This window comes from Lissotriton vulgaris, chromosome 10, assembly GCF_964263255.1.
Source record: "Lissotriton vulgaris chromosome 10, aLisVul1.2, whole genome shotgun sequence".
Lineage (NCBI taxonomy): Eukaryota > Metazoa > Chordata > Amphibia > Caudata > Salamandridae > Lissotriton > Lissotriton vulgaris.
This window is the reverse complement of record NC_141698.1, coordinates 949,882,334-949,898,474: the sequence shown is the minus strand read 5'-3', so window position 1 is coordinate 949,898,474 and position 16,141 is coordinate 949,882,334. Positions and strand designations below refer to the sequence as shown.

The following is a 16,141-nucleotide window of genomic DNA, read 5'->3' as shown; positions in this document are numbered from 1 at the left end:
GATCCTCTATTCTATGTGATTTTTAACAATATATGGATTTTATGTGTTAATGTAAGTTTACTGAAATGTGCTTTTATGGATGTTACTATGAACATTCGAATAAAGTTCTTTTGACTTGACTTGACAGTGACACTACTACAGATAGACACAACACAGATTTTTATAAAAATAAGTATTCTTTATATAGACTTAAACACAAGACCACAAACGACAACAATCCACAATACTACACATAAGATTACTTAAAAGATGATTAAAGTTGCTTAGTTCGAATTGTTGAAGATGACTGCGACAAAGTTCTCAACAAAGTACCTGGATGCGTAACGCAAAGTGAACAAAAAGGATTGCAAAAGGGGAGATGCGTTGGTTCCGTGATCCGGGGGAACGGTTGCGTCCTTCCTCAATGCTTGAGCAGAGTAGGGGACTCGTCGTGAGCCTTACCGGTTTGGAGATGATGCGTAGATTTTCAGCTTGCGGGCCTGTTGAGGTACGCAAGATGGCACCTTGATGCGATGCGACGATCCGATAGCGATGCGAGAAGATGGCGCCCTTGATGCGGCAAAGCGTGGTGACGATGCGATGGCACCCTGGCAGCCTTGCAATGATTCTGTGCTTTGGAGCCGCGATAGGCCCTGCGACAGGCTTCTCCAGTGATGCGATGGCGACTCTCTTGATGGCGTCACATTTCTCCGGTGATGCGACCGCAGACAGCTTCGATAAACACACGCTTCCAGGGAGATGCGGGGAAGGCTCGCTTCTCCGGCGCTGCGATGATTTCAGCTGCGGCGGCGACACACTTCTTCTCGATGCGTTGCGCTTCCAGCAGCAAGCAAGTGACTGGAGTCAGAATTCCCAGCAAGGAAATTCAGGAGGGAGCTGGAGGTGAAGTCTGTTGACCCTGAGACTTCAGCAGGAGGCAAGCACAGTTCAAGCCTTTGGAGAATATTCTGTAGATGAAAGTCCTAACAAAGTTCCATAACTTTTCCTTGGCAAAGAGGCAACCACTGCAAGCCAACCCAGCAAACACCACACTGGCAGAGGGGCAGTACAACTCCTGCAGCTTCCTTGGTTCTTCTCCTTGGCAGAAAGGTTTCTTGTCCAGAAGTGATCTAATTTCTTGGGATCAGGGTCCCAATATCTATACCCCAAAATCCTTTGTTCTCTGAAGGCAGAGGCCTCTGCTTAGTCCAATCCAGTTCCTGAGCACTCTGTTTACGTGACTCTCTTCTTCCTTTCACTGTGCAGGGCAGAGACATCAGCCGCCCACAGGAGGTGGAGCCAGCACAGGGAGGAAAGATACAGCTCTGAAGCACTTTGTTGACATGATTCCTCCTCTCCTTTCACAGTGCGGGGCAGAGACATCAGACAAGCCACAGGAGGTGGAGCCAGCACTATAGAGGGAAGGCCGAGCCCTATTCAGGTCCCAGGTGCAACTCCCTCCATCTAGATGCAGATCTCTCTATTCACCACCGGGCTGCCCCAGCCTGTCTCCTGGAATTCCCCAGCCCTGTCACTCACAAACCCAGACAAGGAATACACAACCCAGCAGAGGCAGGCCTAGATAGTTAGGCAAGAAAATACCTACTTTCTAAAAGTGGTATTTTCAAACACAGACTATTAAAACCAACTTTACTAAAATATGGATTTTATTATTCTAGGTTAGGCATACTAAGTTCGAATTTCTACCATGTTCCCTAAGTCAGTTAGGATTATAAGAATGTAATAATCTAACTGCCCATTCTGACCTATGAGAACAGGTAGCCTTCAATAGTGAAAAACGAAAATGGCTGTAATTCACTATTAGAACATGCTACACACATCAGAGCATGTCCTACCTTATACTTACAATGCACCCTGCCCTTGTGCCTACCATAGGGGTGTCTAATATGAAGCAAAGGGAAGGTTTAGGGACTGGCAAGTGGGTGCGCTTGGCCAAGTCGACATGGCAGTGATAGACTGCACACAGGCCTTGCAATGGCAGGCCTGAGACACACTTTACAAGCTGCTTCTGTGGGTGGCACAACCAGTGCTGCAAGCCCTCCAGCAGCATTTGATTTACAATTTACAAGCCCTGGGCACACAGGGGCTGACAGATAAATCAAATAACCCAATCATGGAATAACCAATTAGTACATCACTTTAACATAGGGAGCGCTTGCACTGTGGCACTGATTAGCAGTGGCACAGTGCCCAAATCATAAAACCAGCAAAAACATATCAAAATAGTATTTCAGAGGCAGCATTTTATCAAGGTTTAATTTCTCCAACCTGACCCTCAGCCCCAATATGCCATGGCTGTCCTCTCTGAGGCAAATAATTACCTCCAATATACTAGCACTCGAATTATGCCTTGGGTGTCCTCTGGTAAAGTATAACTTCGAGTATTTCAGGGTCCACATTTTAAATAGGTAGCCCAAATGCCAAGAATTACCTCCAATATCCCAGTGCCAGCATTTTGCCATGGGTGCCCCATGCCAAGAATACCCTCCAGTATGCAATGACATACCAAGAATTACTTCTAGTATGTCAATGCCTGTATTTTTCCGATGAGTGCTCTTCCTTATGCCACAAATTATCTTCAATGTACCAGCGGTATCATGTTACCGTGGATGCACCATAAGAACAGAATTATACTAAGTATGCCACGACCAGTGGATAGTCTCAAAATCATACAACCTGCATACAAACACACACTTACTCCCACTCATGTTCACTCTCTTCCCCCACACCCTCAAACTCATCCATACTCACTTCCTATCACTGTCACTAATACACAAACATACTCACATTCAATAGGCCTCACACTCACAAGCACACAAAGAAATGCACAGAGATTCCAAACACATGCCCAGAATTTTTTTTTAACGTACCTTGCTTTTTCGAAAGGACTGGAAGCACATCCCTATAATAAGCTGGGTAAGTGCTGGGGATCCTGCCCCCGCTGCCCTGTGTGGTTTGTCATTGGGTTAGGAGATGCACTGCTATGCGCCCAGTCAGCCACATTTTAGCAGATACATTGTGCTACCTGAGGCATACACAGTATGTCTGCTAAATAAAATGGGTTGTGCCAGTATGAGGGGATCGTAGTTAAACTATGCCCCTCAGACATGCTCAATTCAGACAACCACCTACAAAGTGCTGTCTTTTTAAACACCACGCTGCAGCTTGATAGTTGCTCAGCCCGCTCCTTTCCTCCTATCAACAGGAACCTACAAACAGCCAAACTCACAAGAACAGGCCAATCAAGAACCTAAGAAGTTCTGACACACTTCTTCTCATCCCCCACCCCAAAAGACACAAACAAACAGCCTCTCCTGCTCTTTCGCAGGCAACGCCCCCAAAATCTGGAACTCTCTCCCAGTACACACCAGAGCCAACTTCTCCTTCTCGAGCTTCAATAGAAAACTGGAAGAGTTTCTCCAAAACCAACACCTTTATCTACATGTTACCCCTCCCGCAAACTCTACCAAAAATCACTCCACAATAATCTTTTAATTGCTTTGAGATTGACTGAATATTTATCTAGATTCTTGAAATTTCATTTTTATAGTACTTTGTCTGAAAACGTTCACATTACTGTAAAGTGCTCTGATACCCCTCGGGTTTTGCCATCGCTATATAACACTCCTAAAATAAAAAATAAATGAAGGCAAAGCCAATAGGGTTGCACAGTCAGTGTTTATGAAAACACAAAAGTTCCATTACATGAACACAGTTCAGTTAAATAATTATCAGCTGTGCTAGGGAAATAAGAGGCACCTCACCGGAGGAAGGCAGCTCCCTAAAGTCTCGGAAAAAGAGCTGCCAAAGCAGGATTTCTCTACATTAATTAATAAAATGCATACAGTATAAGTCAGAAACAGTGGGCAGGGATTGACTCTTTATTTTTTCAAATTTACCGTCTAAAGTTCATGCATTAATTAGGAGAATTCCTCAGGAGCATCTCCCAGTAGGACAGTTTATCTACCATAAGGCTAAACACTGATGCTCAATACCCTACAAGAAGCATTATGGAAACAACCCCTAACAAACAAACTGGAACACATCACAGTAGTTTTTACTTATGATGCCCTTTCCACTCAAATCTGTAATATAATATGGAAATATTAGCACATACTCAATATTGGGCACAGCAAAATATTGCCACGTCGTTTTCCCTTCCAGTGAGGACCCAACCTGAAGAATAGCCTGCTACACACCACCCCGGGAGCAAACCTGCTATGACACAGTGGAATTTGCTGCCAAACAGAAGACATAATAATCCATGTGGTTCAATCAATGCATGTCATCTTAATAAAGCCACAAAAAGGATTACATGGAGGATTGGCACATATGGAATCACAATAAACTCACAAACTGTAATACCACTTTTACAATCTATAGATTGGAATGCCCTTGCAACCTACACAAATGTGGGCTCATGAGAAGAAAACTCAAGATTCACATCCCAGCATGAATAGGAACCTGCACACCAACACTAAATTGGTTGCACACTCCACACAACTGAAACGTAAACCCACAACATGACAACACGAAGACTGGTAGGGACCGACTGGCCTCCTCAGCAAAAGTGGCCATGTGTAAAGACGTTTTCTCATAGAGTGGTGGACCTGTACCTGTACACAGGGGACGCCCACAATATAACATCCACATTTTTTCCCTGCAGAGGAGTACAGTATTAACCTAGCAAGGGCTAACAATGTTTGAAATGAACAATTTCCTAATTTAATATATACTTATTGGAACTGGGGAATTGGATTGGTCCTCCCCACAGGCACTGGCTGATGCTGAACAAACATAGGTGACTGAGGGGAGCCCTTTATATTCATTCACATCTATACTTGTAAAGGCAAACTATATGTAGCACACCATATTTTCAGTCAACCACTCAGCAGTCCTTGCAGTTGGCACATCTAAGAGGCATTCTGACATATTCCAATATGGTAGTTGCCGATTCATTAGCCTGCCAAGCCGGGCTCAGTGCATCTTTGCACCGCTTTTGCCCAATAGGCCAAGATGATACTGTGCAAAGCCCTCCTGGGTTATTGTTACACCCTCAATATGACTGCCACAAGTTAACAGCCAAGTTTACATTGTGTACAAATCACTTTATAAGCCAAGGGGTTACTGGCTCATGCTTGACTGGAATATTGGTATCCTCCAAAAGGGCAGCCATCAGTTAGCAGCCTAGTGTATATACTATACATAATGCTGTGCCCAAAATACAATTTATTTTAAATTCAGCACTGCATCCTTCACCCTGGGGCAGACACATTCACCGTTTTGCAGCTCCACCGACTGGGGATCAATTCAGAAGTAGCTCCACTTCTCGACCAGGATTTGGCACTATAACACTGCTGTGAGTCCATGCAGTAATACGTAAGGTACAGGTGTGAGAGGACAGTTCTTTTAGATATTTCGTAAAACTGTCCCGCCTTTTAAGGCTCTCTTAGTCTGCCGCCATTAAAGAGCCTAAATCTCTTTTCTATGCTCAATTAGCTATCCCTCCAGACAGGCACATAGCAGAAATTGAATCATCACTTATATCACAACTCACTAATATGCCCCACTTGGTGGGTGTAAGATATTGGATTAATATTTGGAGTGGGTGACTATCCACCTCGAGGACTAATCAAAACCCTTGTGAGGGCGAACCCTCAAAGTATGAGATCGCCCCCTGGTAGCTATGTCACAGAGAAGACTGGCTTAACATAGGGCAATGTGTAAAGTATTTATGCTGTGCTAACACAATAATATAGGCAAAAGGCAAACCAATGAAAATTCCAAACTAAATTTGTATAATTGAGAAAAAATTTATAAACAGTTTTGCACTAAAATGACGAAAATCGACTAGGCGGAACCAGAGATATACATTTTTAAATGTTTTAAGTAAGAATAGCGCCAAGAAGTATAAAGTGCCAATCATAGCTATTGGTTGCCGTAGACCGGAACCTCTGCCCAATTTGACGCTGACCTTGATGGAGTATGTGTTGGATACACCAACCAGGTTTGTTCTGGTCAAAGATTTTACCTTCTTACTATAGAACTTTAAGTCGCAATCTACCACAGGAGCACACTTCTAAAGCCCCCATGACATCAGGAGAGGCACCTAGAGACTCAGGGTGTTGTTGTAGAAGCCAAACACCAGAACCCATTCCAGGTTTAGTTGCCACTAATCAGCTGGGTAGGTGCAGGAAAAGGCCTCTTGTAGCTTAATGTGTCCCTGTAGCTTTAACAGGTAGGCCTTATGATCCTATGAGTCAACTTCTTTGTCCTGGGTACAAGAGAGAGCAGTTCCGGTCATTCAGGGCTCTTTCCAGGTCACAGACACTGACTCCGCCCACTTCTGATCTTCCTCAGGTCCAGGAGTGTTCTGAAGTCGGTGACTGAAGAGGCTACATTTATGCCCGACGAGGACTGATGGGTAAGAATAATCCCTGGGCACACCCTAACCAATATGGAAAAAGTTACCGGGCCATTTCTACCCACTTTCTAAATTTTCACAATGGCAGACGTCTTCAGCCATACTTAACTTTGGCTCTCAGGACTGGGACTGGTTGTTGGGAATGCACTATGGTAATCCTAGTATCGTCCTACATCTAACACTAATGGGCCCCTAAGGCCAGAGTTAAAATCTATTGCTGTTTTTAGCTTTACCACTTTGAAAGTTTTGTACACATTCCTCTCTGTACATAAGTTGCATATCTTTACATTTCCTCTCTTTATATCTCTATGGCTACTGTTTAATGTGTGCTAAACAATTGTATATACTGGCTGTACTTTCTGTTAATATTTCACTCACTGGCCGTTATTTGGTCGGGTGCAGCCAAGGAGCTAATGTGATAAACAACAAGCACAGAGGAGCTTTGAGTCAGCCCCATCACTGGCTGGTTTCATCAGCCACTTTCAGCTACAGCTTGAATTAAGGGTCCTTTACATCTATATCACCGACAGGAGAATGGAAAAGGTTTATTTACTTGGAAGAGGTACCTGGCATAAAAGAAGCCAAGTTCTATGGTAGCAGCTGTTCTTTAGAGGCGAGGCTCATGGCAGTGTGAATCAGGTGGTAGTGTAGAGTTCCCTCTGTTCCCTGTGGCATGTGTAAAAGGACCTACCCTGATCTCTTCTGCAACAAAACAAATGAACAAGCATTGGCATAGCCAATAGGTCCCGTCTTTGGGACCTTATACGTTTTAGTCATCCTTTACATTATTGTGGGTGGAAGCTTTAACGCATTTATTAGCCATAGCCATATATCTGCTTCACTGCAGAGGCAGAGACGTGAAACCTGACTCATAGGAGCAGCGCCTGCCCTCTGAGGGGCATCCTCATACCAAACTGTCATGGGATTTGAGAGAATACAATGACATTTCTAAGAGTTGATGCTACCAGGCACCATGCATTCAACCATCTAGAGCAGTGCAACTATATCATGTGCTTGCTGCAAACACTGGCAACACAAGAAAATAAACTTTTTAATACATCAAAATGCCGAGGATGGCAGCCAACGTGGAGACAGTAAACCCAGGGGACTAACTTGGTCCTACTCGCTGCTTCTCCATTTTACCAGTTGATTAAACCACCTCACTCCATTGTATCTCATTGCCAGTAGGGTGTTTTCGTGGTAAGGAGGGCTATAACAGGTATGGGCTGTCAGACACTACATGGTATGTACAAAAGGTTCAACTCGAGGAGGCAGGTGGACGGGAGAGGGATTCCTGCTGAATGAATAGCGAGGCCTGATGCCTACTCCCAATGAAGGTGTCTCTTTTTTGGGCCCATTACTTTATGTGTGGTAGATCTGCACACAGCTTTTTAGTTGGCGGAGACGGTGATCTGATCCGTGATGGACTGTCCCAACGACTCTGTCTTTCCTTACGTTTAGCTTTCAATAAAAATGTTTTGGGAGAAAAAAAAGGAACCTGTATTTTGTTGTCTTTTACATAGCGTGCACTGCGGCAGTAAATGATGGTACGTGCGTTGTATAGGCTGTACCGTTTTTCACTAATATTATGTTTGCACCCTTGCATATTCCTTTTCATTTCTTGGTGACCCCAGCCTTCCAGCAAAAACATGCAGTGCGACCTAAGCATTGATAAATACATGGGCAACTTTACAGTTCAGTGGAAGTGTTTTTTAAGGGGCATGAGCAAACTCGCATTGAGCAGTGATGGGGCCTGCTCTACACCTTTTAGTCAGGCCGGTTTGATTTGAGCTTCTAGTACCTGACCGAAGCACTCCATCTTGTCTCGTGCATGGAGTTTAGGGAGCGCTACAGTTCAGTACGTGTCTCGCTAGTACATCATCCAATTCTGGGAGGAAGTAGAGCACAAAGAAGTTACAGTAAATGCTGGTTTAAAGTGCAGTTACCATATGCCTGCCTCATTCCCCTCTTCCCTGTTTAGAGAGAGATTATCTATTATATAAACCTCACATGAAGGAGGGTGCTTGCGTGTGATTAAGCGCAGCCCTCAGCTGGCATCGCTTTCAGTTACCTCCGCTGGTGCCTGGAGTTTCTAGGGTCTTTTGACCGCTGGGAGGATGCAGTCCTGACATCAGCCAATGCTCCTGGAATTGATTTGCATTCCTCTTTCACATTGTGCTGGCTCCGTCAGCTACCCAACAATAACTGCACTTTTTTTGTTTAAATCTTTTTATTGAGATTCTGACAAGACAAACATAGGACACAAGGACAGTACGGGCGTGCATGCGATCGCCCCGCGATGAACATCTACCCCTCCCCTCCAGGGAGGTGATAATTGCATTTTTATAAGATTCTTTTCAGTTTAAAAAATTGGTACGTGAATTGTCTGTTTTATTAGCTGTATCAATTTGAAGTAAAGATTTGATGAGATTTTGTTGCCTATATGTGTTCGCTCACATTTGTTCGGATGTTACATTAAATAGTGCAATCTGAATAAAAAGGTCTACTTTTGTCCTACCACTTGCACTTTAAGCTGTGGTACTGATCATGTATTTATCATTTAGGGAGGCATTAACAAAACATTTTTATAACTATTCTTGGCACCCGCTTATTCCTTCATTGTATATGGTCATGGCAGTGCCATTCTGGGGACGCCATGACTCTGACGTGTGGGTGTGGGTGTAAGGGGGCGACCAGCTTAGCATCCTTCTTAAACATAGATGGTAAGTTGAGAAAAAAAAACTCACCAGAGCGCACAGAGAGGCAGGCAGACCGCGAGGAAGTAACTAAGATGAGGAAGGTTTGGAAGGCGATGCCCGCGGCGCGGGGAGCAGAGCTGAGCACTGCACTCTGCCTGGGGGAATAATAAACAAGCATTGGCCGCGGGGCCGTGAAACTGACACAGCCGCAAAAGTGAAACTGATCGCGATCAAATGCCGCGAGCGATGCAAGCATTGGCCGCGCGCTCGAGCGGCCAAGAGAAGCGATCTGTGGTGGGGGAGGGGTAGAAGAGGGAGTTGTGTGATGGAGGAAAGACAGATGGTGGCTGCGCGCATGCACGTGTGCGTGCATGCAAGCTTGAGGCCACCAAAAGCCTGTGGTGGCACTTTCAAAAGCTGCTTACTAAATGTCTCGCAGATAGGGCCTGCACTGGCTCAGCGAGACCTAAAAAGCAGCACTGCAGTGCACAGAGCTGCTGTGAATGCATAAGTTGCATAGCCATTGCAAAAGGTCTTGCAAGGATTCTGGATGAAACAGCCATTTTGAATCAAATTGTCATCCGCACCAAGAAATATGAGATTCCTCTGAGGTCTTAGGAAAGGCAACATTTTGGATATTTGGGATGGGGCAGAACCACCCAATGTAAGATCTTGAAGATCAATAGGGTAGTGTGGATTTTTAAATCGTATGTTCTCCATTCTCCTTCGAAATCCAACGCTGCAGTTTCTGTGCATGGGCCAGAACAGGTGCTGCACTTTTTCTTTTAACACTTTTAAGTAGTATTATGTCAGCATCTGGCTGTCTGGTCCAGCCTGGCATACTGTCCTGTAGCACGCTGCTACGATAACTATCGGAGATTGTATCCAGCTGATTTTTGTGTTGAAAAACATATGCATCTATATTAGGAGGAGCGGACAGGTGGCAGAAGTATGTAGTAATCTAGGAGTAAGGGATGCTGAGCTTGCTGCTCTATGGTGTTCATAAGACATTCTTCTTCCCTAGATTTCTTATGGTTATTTTATCTCTTCTTTGTTTGAAGGTGCCTACAGGATTTTACTTCCTCACTTCTCTTTACCTCTAGTTGTTCTTTTGTGACTGTCTCTGCACTAGGTCCTTACCTTCCACATGATCTGCTTCTGGTGGCATGCTTCTTTACCCGTGTGGCTGTTCGACACCCCCAGTTTTTGTGTCAAGTGTTCAATGAGTCCATCATTCACACCAAGTCATTCTTTCTCATATAGATGCTGGTAGCTGCTGTGGGGCGGACACTTAGACCCCCATTAGGATGAAGGCGGATCGCCCCCGCCAGGTCGGCAGTAGCCACCGCCGGCCTGGCGGGGGCGATCCGCTGCCATCCGAGCTGGAATGACCCCGCTCCATATTATTATGGCTGGGGGTCCACGGCGGACGGAAAGTACGTCCGTCGCTTTTCCGCCCTGGTCTAAAGGGTTCTCTATGGTTCTCTATGGTGGCGGTGTCTATCAGACACCGCCAGCCATATTAGTATGGGCATTTTCCAAGGCATGCAGAGTCTGCTTTGGGGCCCGTTGCGGGCCCCAGGGACTCCGGGGGGGTGGGAGGTGCACATGGGGGGTACCTATGTTACCCCCCAGCATTTCAAAGAACAACATGGCAGGCACCACGCTGTGCCTGTCACGCTGTGCTTTGAAATGCACTGCATGTACTACATGTATTTTTACAATTGCGGCGGGCCACAATGTTAAAAATACAGGATGCGCCCGCCACTGTGGCGGGCGCATCCTAATTTCCCCCACGGGACCCCTGCCCTTATGGCGGGCGGTCCCTTTCCACGATGGGATGACGGGCAAAGTCGGCCCGCCATCCTAATGGAGGCCTTAGACTGACTGGCCAGAAAATATTGCAGGTATACTCAGGTACATCAATTACAAAGTAAAACGAGAAAATGCTCTAACTAGGTCTTGATATTTCTATCTGTTTAAAAAACATGCGAAAGTGATTGTTAAATGGCAAGCAATGTTTGCTGTGTTTTGGGTTATATGGATGGGCATGTCACTGAAAGGACTTTGAATAATAACAAAGGACACATGGTGATTTTGCCAATGATGTTTCTTTTTTCATGCACTTTCGTTTTTTTTTGCTCTTTATGGCAGTAAAACAATAGATGTATTTTAAGCCTTTTATCATCCGAGTGCATTGAACTCGTTTTACAAAACACCTTCTATTATAATGAAATAATAATAATAATAAATATAACAAAAAATATAAATATTGGTAACGTGTCAAATATTTCCTGTTGTTTCATTCACACAGAGTACATTCAATGGCGCTGATTCAAGTTATTATAGGATTTGTGACTGTTTGCCTTTTATTGCTTAACATCCTTATTCTGTGGCACGGTGGTGTGGGCATATTCTACTACATTTTACATATGAGCTCTCATTCACTCATGGCAATTATATATTTGTTTCCTTTTTCCATTAGCATGTATGCTTTACCTTGAGTAGAACTTTCCTTGTTTCGTCTTCTGTTCATGTTGTAACCTCATATTTTCTAGCTTGACTGGACTTGGAATGAATCCTATTTCACAGCCTTCTTTCACCAATCGGCCTATCCACCAGTCATTATTAAATTTCTGCAGGAGGCAAAACACAAAATATCAAATCTACTGATGAAACCATTACAAGTTTCTGAATGCTATCTTATTATAAGAAGTAATACATTTCTAGTGGATGAGTAAATAATTTATTACCAATATATACGAGGTGGCCGACATTTTATATTAAATGACTGCGGTGTATAAGCAACCGTATTTTGACACACATTGTCCGACAGAGATAAAATTGTATTTTAAAAACATACTCATTTGCACATATATTGTATTGTATTTGCATTTATTTAGCACTTACTAGCCCTGACGAGGCATCAAAGTGCTTTTTTGGCAAGTAGCATGCTACTCTGGGACCCAAAGAGAATTAGTGGTGAAATAGTATAGGGAGATATGAAATTATTTTGAGCGGTGATCACGCAAGTTTGTTATTTGGATTAAAAAAAAATAGTGGAGGGACAGAAGAGGGAACTGTTTTTCATTTATATAATGCTTTCTACCCCTGATGAGGTGTTGAATCGCTTTTCGGGAGTAGCATGCTACTTCGGAACTCAAACTGTATTAGTGGGGAATTAGTATAGGGAAATATGAAATTAATTTACTAGTTAATGTATTTAATTAATATATGTGAAAATCCTTTTTAACGCATCCCGTTTTGAAGATTTCAAAGACATATTTCTTGAACACACACAACTCTACAATATCATTTGGATTTATGAGTAGCTCATTTATAATAAAAAAACACATCAATCTGAACCCTGGGAGCTCTAATACTGCCTTTTTTAAATCCATAAACATATGTGATATTTTACTTCACATTTCTCGTTGATTCACTGCACTCATTAGTACTCTGTCATTGTTAGTTAGACATCTGTCTTCGTAATAATATGAGAGATCATTGGCTACATGATTAAAACCATTTGGCATTCGCAAACGGTGCAAATCGCTAAATTTGACAATTGACGAATGCAAATTATCCTTTTAGATGTATTAAAGGCTTTGTAGTCACAATTATAGCTAATCGCAGTTTTTTGCGATTACCTAAAATTGCGATTGGAATAGAGAATCACAATTTGCGATTCTGTAGGCACATGTACCAAGTACTTTCTAAATGCAAACAGTGCATTTAGGAAATGCTATTAACATCGACTGCTAGTCGAAGGTAACCATGTGCAATATTTGAAAAATAAACAAAGATGTATTTTTCTAAAGTGCCACATAGAGCACACATGTCCCTAGGGCATGTGTACGCTTTACATGTGCACATTTTTTGTTTGGGGTGCTTCAGGTGGGCTTAGGCCCCTGGGTACCCTTGGGTTTGCATTACCTAATTTGTGATTACTAATCAGGTAACCGCAAATTAGGTAAGGCAAAGCCATTCGCACCTATGGACCTTTAGGCCCGTAGAAATAAATGGAACAGTATCAACTAATAGCAATTGCTATTACCTAATTGCGATTATCAATCCTTAGGAATCACTTTTAGGTAACAGCTATTTTGTTACATACTATTTTGCATTCCTTAAATAAAGATTAACCAAAATTCGTTATTTAAAGAACGCAAAATCGATTTTTATACATGTGTCCCCATATCTCTGACCCAATGCAGTGACAGAATGGCTTACTATAACCCAATATATACATTCAATGTTGTGACTCAAGGAGGTTACCCAAAATCCCTGGACCCATGGGTGAATCAGAAACCTTTTAACTTCAGGATCTGCTTCTCATCCATTTCAGTCTCATAAGGACTGGTACCCGCCTTACCTCATAGTATACAGCCTGAGCGGTCCCTCATCTTTGGGTGTACATAAATAGTGCACTGATGATAGTTTCACTAACCACCATTTCAAATATTCTGAAGAATGACAGAACTTCCATGGCTCGATGAATGTTTCTCAACTCATGCGTACTAATAAAACATTCCTGCTCCCAAAGCATATCATCAGTTCAATGATCATCTGGGGTTGAAATTTTTGTCCGAGATCCTATAGCCATATCTTTTGTTCTCTTTCAATCATCTAAAAAAATCTGGAACCCATAAATAGAAAAAAAAACAATAATTTACTGCTCCCTCTGTGTTACTGAATCATTGGAGGGTCTCATAAGCTGTGCTCCCTTCAGGGTGCGCGCATGCGTGCGCAACTCGAGTTTACCCCTGCTCAGGATGTGGTAAATATTTGATTTACCGTCCTAATTTCTATGCAGGTAAGTACTTAAACAAAAATAACTCAATCGGAAAGAAAGACGCAGAGTCCGTGGTGTTAGAGTTCTTAGGGGTTTTATTCCTTAAAAAGGAATGGTTCTGGTACCGGATATCGTGTTCCTGTCACCACTGGGGTGCAGGAAGGGATAGAGCATACTTTATTGACAAGACATAACTTTTATACTTAAACCATATAATGAATACCAATACAGTAGGCGTAACAGCTGAGAGATACAAGATAAAATCACACACGTGTTAGCAATACGTAATCAAAAGGCGTGAACTAGGCGTGAACATAGAGGTGTGTGCTAGAAACGTCACATGTAAGTGTCACAAGGAGGTGGGTACTTAGCAGAATTTTGCAATGTCAGCAGAAATCTGAGGCCTGGATGCGCGCGCAGCTGCATGACGTGTGATTGACGTGGAGCTGACGTGGAGCTGGAGGGTGCAGGGGACTTGACATTTACACTAGCGGAAAGAGACAGAAGTCTGGCATGTCAGATCAACTCGTACCTATATCATATCTAATATCTGATGTTTGGGAACCATATTATCTAGAGGGAAAGGTCTCTTGGGCAGAGGCTATTCTATACTGACTGTGAGTGCGTGTATAAGCGTCTACGTGTCTGCATGAGATGCGAGGGGGCATGGGCCTACCATGGTAACAGAGGCTATGAATTACTTGCACGGAGACAGTGAGGCCGAGCCCTTTGCTCTGCAGCTGGAAAGATGTTTACTTGAACTAGTAGGCAGGAATGTATGTTTGAGGAGCGGAACAGATAATTCGAAGGTTGAATACAGTTTTGGCAGGCAGCAGGCGGAGCTAAGCGCCGTTAGCCGCGCAGGGAGTAAGGCGGAGGTCACGGGTACAGAGGCAGCCCAGGCTGAGGCGTTCAGAGTCAGAAGGCAGGAAAAGGCTCGATGGCAGAATTCAGGGCCTACTTCGCCAGAGCTGAAAAACGTGTAAAGTACACCACAAAAAGACGTTGGCATGGCATACTTAGGAACGGAATATTCAACCCGTTCAGGGTGGATCTGAAAGAGGACATGTTAACGTTGGACGCAAATGTATTTGCGTCTTCATAGCTGGCACAGGAGGGAAGTTACATGCACTTTAAGCTGGTACATGGAGACGGTGGGGTACACGTTAAGGAACATTTCTTGACCATAAAATTTATATTTCCTCATTCCCTCCTTGTTCCCTACGGACCCTTCATGATATATCGATTCTCATGAACCGATCAGTCTGTTCTTGTAACATCATTTGCTCTTCTTTCTTCTTTTCGCGTTTTGAGTGAAAACTGGAATGTGGAATACATGAAGTGGCGCACAGACCACAAATCGCTGGCCCACACTGTAGGCACAGGCAGCAACTGAATACTATGACAAGGGCAATGCCTAGGAAGGATAGGATCTTCCATCCCCAAGCGGTCAACGTTGTCCAGAACCAACCGGACCAAGTCCAGGTGCCTGGATTCTGATGTATCAAACTTGCAATTTTATGAAGACGTGTAATAGCTTTATATACTGTTGGCGCGTTTTCTGGAATGAAAACACAGCAACTTGACCCGATGACCTTACAAGCTCCGCCCCTATCTGCTAGGATGACGTCAATAACAAGACGATTTTGGAGAACAACAACCCGCATGGCAGATTGCTCCTCTGTTAGGTTGCCTAGAGCGGAGGTAGTTTCATTCACTACTGCTTCGAGGGTTCTAGTTAATCTTCGTATCAGTTTACTATTAAAGACAGTACCTAAGTAGGGGAAGAAACCTTTATTGAAGTCTGTGTATTGCTCCCATGCCGTTTCAGTATAGTCGACAATCGGGAGATCTCTTCGGAGTCTATTCTTTACTAGATTTGTATTTCTGTGATAATCAGGAGGGGCTAGAAAAACAGGTGGCAGAAGGAATGCAATGTAACAGGTACCATCCCAATCTGGAGGTAAGCGTATGTATGCGGTATGGCCACAAACAAAGTAGGAATGACGAGTAGCTCTAAAGGAAGATTTGCCTTGATGACTGAATTCAACCACAGTAGTACATTTACTATGACCTAAGTGTACTGAACCCTTCTTTCTGACACATAAGTCACCTGTGACTGGTAATACGGACATAGCAGGGAGAACTGGTGCAGCTTCGGATTCGACAGTAAGAATCATAAGGTTAATTGTATAATTACCTAATCCATATACTTCATTTTCT

The 16,141-nt window shown here is 43.5% G+C and overlaps 1 protein-coding gene across 5 annotated transcripts in view; it reads right to left on the bottom strand.

The window, feature by feature from the left end:
- Nucleotides 1-16,141, bottom strand: part of CACNB2 (calcium voltage-gated channel auxiliary subunit beta 2) — a 1,003,604-nt gene that overhangs the window by 85,542 nt on the left and 901,921 nt on the right. For all 5 annotated transcript variants that reach the window (XM_086941951.1, XM_086941954.1, XM_086941953.1 and 2 more), the window contains one exon: nt 11,623-11,759. In XM_086941951.1, the coding sequence (XP_086798077.1) occupies nt 11,623-11,759 (137 nt within the window). The remainder of the gene's footprint in view (nt 1-11,622; nt 11,760-16,141) is intronic.